This window comes from Scardinius erythrophthalmus (assembly GCF_964197995.2).
Source record: "Scardinius erythrophthalmus genome assembly, chromosome: 21".
NCBI lineage: Eukaryota > Metazoa > Chordata > Actinopteri > Cypriniformes > Leuciscidae > Scardinius > Scardinius erythrophthalmus.
In genome coordinates this window covers 37,256,051-37,261,238 of record NC_138241.1, presented here as the reverse complement: position 1 = coordinate 37,261,238, position 5,188 = coordinate 37,256,051, and the positions used below count along the sequence as shown (strand labels likewise).

Genomic DNA, 5,188 nt, shown 5'->3' with positions numbered 1-5,188 from the left:
GAGCTGTGATTGTCTAGAGGTCAGAGGTCAAAGGTCACCCTGACATGAAGCTCTTCTGGCATCCCTGAGGAAAGAGGCTTCGACCGAACGACAGATGATGAGTGTGTTTAAGGCGGGTGAAGGCCTGATCCTGAGCGTGTGTGTGTGCCTGCAGATCCTGAGCGCGTCTGAAGTGTGTGTGTGTGTGTGTCTGCAGTGATGCGATGCGCTAGACTTTAGCGTCTGCAGGAACACGGGCCAGAGTCTGAGCGATCTCGCTGAAGGAGGGTCGATCTTTAGGACTGGACGCCCAGCAGCGCATCATCAAACTGCAGACGTGAGCAGGACAACCTTCTGGAGGAGACAGGGTCACATGACCAGCCTGCAGAGCTGAGACACACACACACACACACACACACACACACACACACACACACACACACACACATGAGACTCGCTCTCCCCGTGAGAGATAATCACAGTTAAGACCTGCACAAATACTGTCTTTACAATCTCAAAATAAATACTTTAATAAACAGGATACAAGATTAAAACACTAAAGGCATGTTTTAATCAATATATATATATATATACAGGGATTAAAGTGAAAAAAATTCCTCTGACTGAAATTTTTTTTAGGCCAAGTCTTTTTAAATAGTCGAGACCAATAGCGTTTTAAGGGGAGACGTTTTAAACCGCTTTAATATTGGCAGTAGGCGCAATAAGTATATATATATATATATATATTTATATATATATATATATATACACACACACACATATACATATATATATATAGGCAAATTATAACACATTTAAACTTTCGTTAAGTAAAGGGGAAAAGTACTTGTGTGTGTTAACAAATTTTGTGTAAACGTGTTATAATTTGCCTATATATATATTTATTTATTATATATATAGGCAAATTATAACACGTTTACACAAAATTTGTTAACACACACAAGTACTTTTCCCCTTTACTTAACATAAATTGTAAGAATATGACTAATAGTAAAGACTAGTACTAATAAATAAACATTAGGCCTATGCTAAAGCTATTAAATAGCAGTCCCAAACTAGTTTTTGTTAAAGTGGTATGAGCCACTATAGTCATTTAAAAATATTAAAAATAACACAAAGAAAAAATAGTGGCATTTTGGGGTTAATATGGAAACGACAGTTACCATGGTGAATACACAATATTAACAATAACTGTTAATGAAACATGGAAACTGCTCCTGGTGAATAGAATGAAAATCACACCTGCATTTCTTTTATTTCGTGTAATTTACAACGTAACGGCGTTGCATGCTCGTAGTTTCTTTTGCACTTGATCAGTGAGGCGATACAGCGCGCGCCGCTGCATTTGCGCGTGCAATTGAGTGTGCGCTACGAGAACAGGATAACGGCTGACAGGACAAGAAAGTCCGTTTTTCTGAGGTGAAAAACTTTATTTCAGCGTACACTTATGTCACTGCCAGGTAGTTCCTATTGTGCTGGGTTTTCTGAAGTAACGTTAGTCATGATTCGCCTCTCATAACATGCTCTAAACACGCGCAGAGTGGAATAGGAGGAGCGGGGAGCAAGGATCACAGAGCAAATTTGAACTATATCGATATATGCGATGTGGTCTAATTCCAAATCGCATTTCAAAAATATATCGATATATCGCCCTACCTGCATTATAAGTATGTCCTGTCCATGGTAACTGAAATATCTACCTCAGCGCTCAGCTGTAGCCTGACATGCACTTTCCGTGAGCTGTAATTGAAAACCCGGAGTGGACCATGAGCGAAGTGATTACAGAATGCTTAGAGTGGAGAGAGGAACGTGCTTTTGCTCCACTCCAGGCTTTGATCACATCCCCCTCAGCAGGGTGAATACACCTCGTCTTTCCTTAATTTAAGACCTATTCAAACTAAAATTAAGACATTTATTGCACTATTTGAGAAATGAAAGCCTATTTACGGCCTTAAAATTATGAAACGTGAATTTAAGACACTAAGGACAGACTGGAACCCTGCAATTGACGGAAATCCGTCATAGACTTGCTGCAATTAACGGAAATCCGTCGTAGCGACGGAGAACTTTAATCCCTGTATATATATACAGTATCTCACAAAAGTGAGTACACCCCTCAGACTTCAGCAAACATTTGGTATATCTACTCAAGGGACAATCCTACAGAAATGAAACTTGGATATGTTGTGAATGCTTGTACAGCAGAATACATTTACTGTCCTCTGACAATAACTCAACATACAGACATTACTGTCAAAACAGCTGTACACCCTAACTGAACATGTCAAAACATGTGACGTCTGTAGTCATGTGACGCCGGTGGTCATGTGACGTCTGTAGTCATGTGACGCCAGTGGTCATGTGACGTCTGTAGTCATGTGACGTCTGTAGTTATGTGACGCCGGTGGTCATGTGACGTCGGTGGTCATGTGACGTTGGTGGTCATGTGATGTCGGTGGTCATGTGATGTCTGTGGTCATGTGATATCGGTGGTACTGTGATGTCTGTGGTCATGTGACGCCGGTGGTCATGTGACGCCGGTGGTCATGTGACGTGCTCACCTTCGAGCAGCTGCTGATGATCGAGCTGATGGTACGGCATCTCTCCGAGACTGAACACTTCCCACATGAGCACAGCGAACGCCCACACGTCCGACTTACTGGAGAACTCACTGTCAAACACGGCCTCAGCCGGGAGCCAGCGCAGGGGAAGCCAGGCCTGCCTGTAGAGGTGGTACTCGCTGCACACACACACACACACACGTTTACTTAGCTATTTAAATGGGGACATTCCATACGTAATGGTTTTTATGCTGTAGAAACTGTATATTCTGTCCCCTTACACAAACCCGACCCCTAAACCTACCCATCACACACACACACACACACACACACACACACACACACACACACACACACACACACACACACACACACACACACACACACACACACACACACACACACACAAACACACACACACACACACACCAGACCAGCTGTGACTGACTGACATCAACACTAGATGGCGCTCTTCATGCATGTAAACAGTGATGCCCAGAAGCTCTGCACCAGATCCAGAAGCACCTCAAGTTTTCAGATTATACTATTTTAAAGGATAATTATTTAGATTCGGACGGATAAATTATGTTGGATAATTTATTGGAATGTAAAATGTAGATGTGTATGTGGAATATGATGGTTTTTACTGTTTTTAATGTATGTTTTGTGTGTGTGATGTAATGCCACTGCTCTAATATAATTGCCCTTTGTGGGACTGAAAACAGTTTTCGTCTCAAAACTCTCTCCGTCTACATTAGTGTTTCTCATCTGTTCTCGTGTTTCACCGCAGGACAGCAAACCTGTCATCTGTGCAGGACTGTGACATGAAGAGTGTGTGAAGTAACATTTTAGCAACAGTGTGAAAGTGAATATAACAGACACAACACCGCTATAAACATCAATATCTGTGGGTTCAATAAACTTACGTCATCGTCCACACTACAACGAGAAAACCGCGTTTTCAAAAAGCGTAGTTTTCTCTGCCAAAACCGCGTCTCAGTGTGCGGAGGGCCAAAGCGGAGAGGAACAGATGCGTTCTCAGACTGTACGTATTAGTGTGGACGAGACCTCAGCGTCTGAAACACTTCCATCAAAGATTCAGTCTCTCTAAGCTCCGCCTCTCTGAGAGCTGCTCTGCTGTGATTGGTCAGAAAGCAAACGCTCATTATCATATCTGAATCTCAGCTCTTGATCTCAGAGATGCGAACAGTGACGATGGCGTGGGTTTCACCGTATCAATCTCAGAAAACAGCGTCTTCTCCACACGAACAACACGAGCCAAACTCTTCCAGTCTCAGATACACTAGTGTTTGAGGGCGGGGCTAAGAGACGCTGTTCAGCCAATCAAGACCAGAGGCGGGCATTATGCAAATGAGTTACAAACCCACGCAGGATCCGCAGGAAGTGAGACTGAATTACTGACGACTCGTTTCAGTTCAGAATCGCTTCTTTCTTTTTTCTTTCATTCACAATAACTTTGATCTTTGAAACATTGCAGATCGTTCACACTCACACACAGCTTTATCACCGCCTGCAGAGAGGGGTGATGATGTCAGCTGTACCTGCTATACACGTCTCTGCAGAGAGCGAGCGAGGACACTTTGACGAGTCTCTGTCCGCTGATCAGACAGTTCCTGGCCGCCAGGTCTTTATGCACGAAACGCTGGTTTGATAAATGCTGCATCCCATCAGCCACCTGGGCACAGATGGAGAGCTGCACAGAGCAGTCACATGATCAACACAGAGTCACATGACTTATTAAACACACTGAAAGAGTGAGTCTGAATGAGGTTATGGGAACGTACTTTAGTTTTCGTGCTGATGGGATGAGGCTTGAGCTTCCCATCGCTGCTGTTTGATATCCTGAGGAACTGTTTGAGATCACCCTGGAAAACAAGAGTTCATCAGTGAGTGTGAGAGAGAGTGTGTGTGTGTGTGTGTGTGTGAGTGAGTGAGAGAGTGTGTGTGTGTGAGTGTGTGTGTGTGTGTGTGTGTGTGGCTGTGTGAGTGTGTGTGTGGCTGTGTGAGTGTGTGTGTGTGTGAGTGTGTGGCTGTGTGAGTGTGTGTGTGGCTGTGTGTGTGGCTGTGTGAGTGTGTGTGTGTGAGTGTGTGTGTGTGTGTGTGTGTGTGTGTGTGTGTGTGAGTGAGTGTGTGTGTGAGTGTGTGTGTGGCTGTACCAGATCCACGTATTCCAGGATCATGTATTGCGGGTGAGCTTCTCTGCAGACTCCCAGCAGCCTCACGATGTGTGTGTGTGTGAGCTTGCTGAACATCTGCATCTCTCGTCTGAACTCGGACTCCTGATCTCGACTCTGTAAACTCTTCACCAACACCAGCGTCTCGTCCTCGGACTCCTCTATAGCCCTCGCTTTAGCCAGAAACACCTCGCCGAACACGCCACGCCCTGTACACACACACACACACACACACACACACACACACACACACACACACACACACACACACACACACACACACACGCACGTTTACTTGGCTAAATGGGGAAATTCCATAGGCGTAATGGTTTTTATACTGTACAGACTGTATATTTTCTCTTCTTACACTAACCCAACCCATCACACACACACACACACACACACACACACACACACACACACACACACACA

The 5,188-nt window shown here is 44.3% G+C and overlaps 1 protein-coding gene across 3 annotated transcripts in view; it reads right to left on the bottom strand.

Moving 5' to 3' along the window:
* Positions 1-12: 12 nt before the first annotated feature.
* LOC308681763 (inactive tyrosine-protein kinase 7-like) overlaps positions 13-5,188 on the bottom strand; it is an 81,913-nt gene continuing 76,737 nt past the window's right edge. For all 3 annotated transcript variants that reach the window (XM_081350874.1, XM_081350876.1, XM_081350875.1), the window contains 5 exons: positions 4,739-4,965; positions 4,367-4,447; positions 4,124-4,275; positions 2,562-2,740; positions 13-369 (listed from right to left, as the gene is read on the bottom strand). In XM_081350874.1, coding sequence (XP_081207000.1) covers positions 209-369; positions 2,562-2,740; positions 4,124-4,275; positions 4,367-4,447; positions 4,739-4,965 — 800 coding nt within the window. In that variant the 3' untranslated portion in view covers positions 13-208. The remainder of the gene's footprint in view (positions 370-2,561; positions 2,741-4,123; positions 4,276-4,366; positions 4,448-4,738; positions 4,966-5,188) is intronic.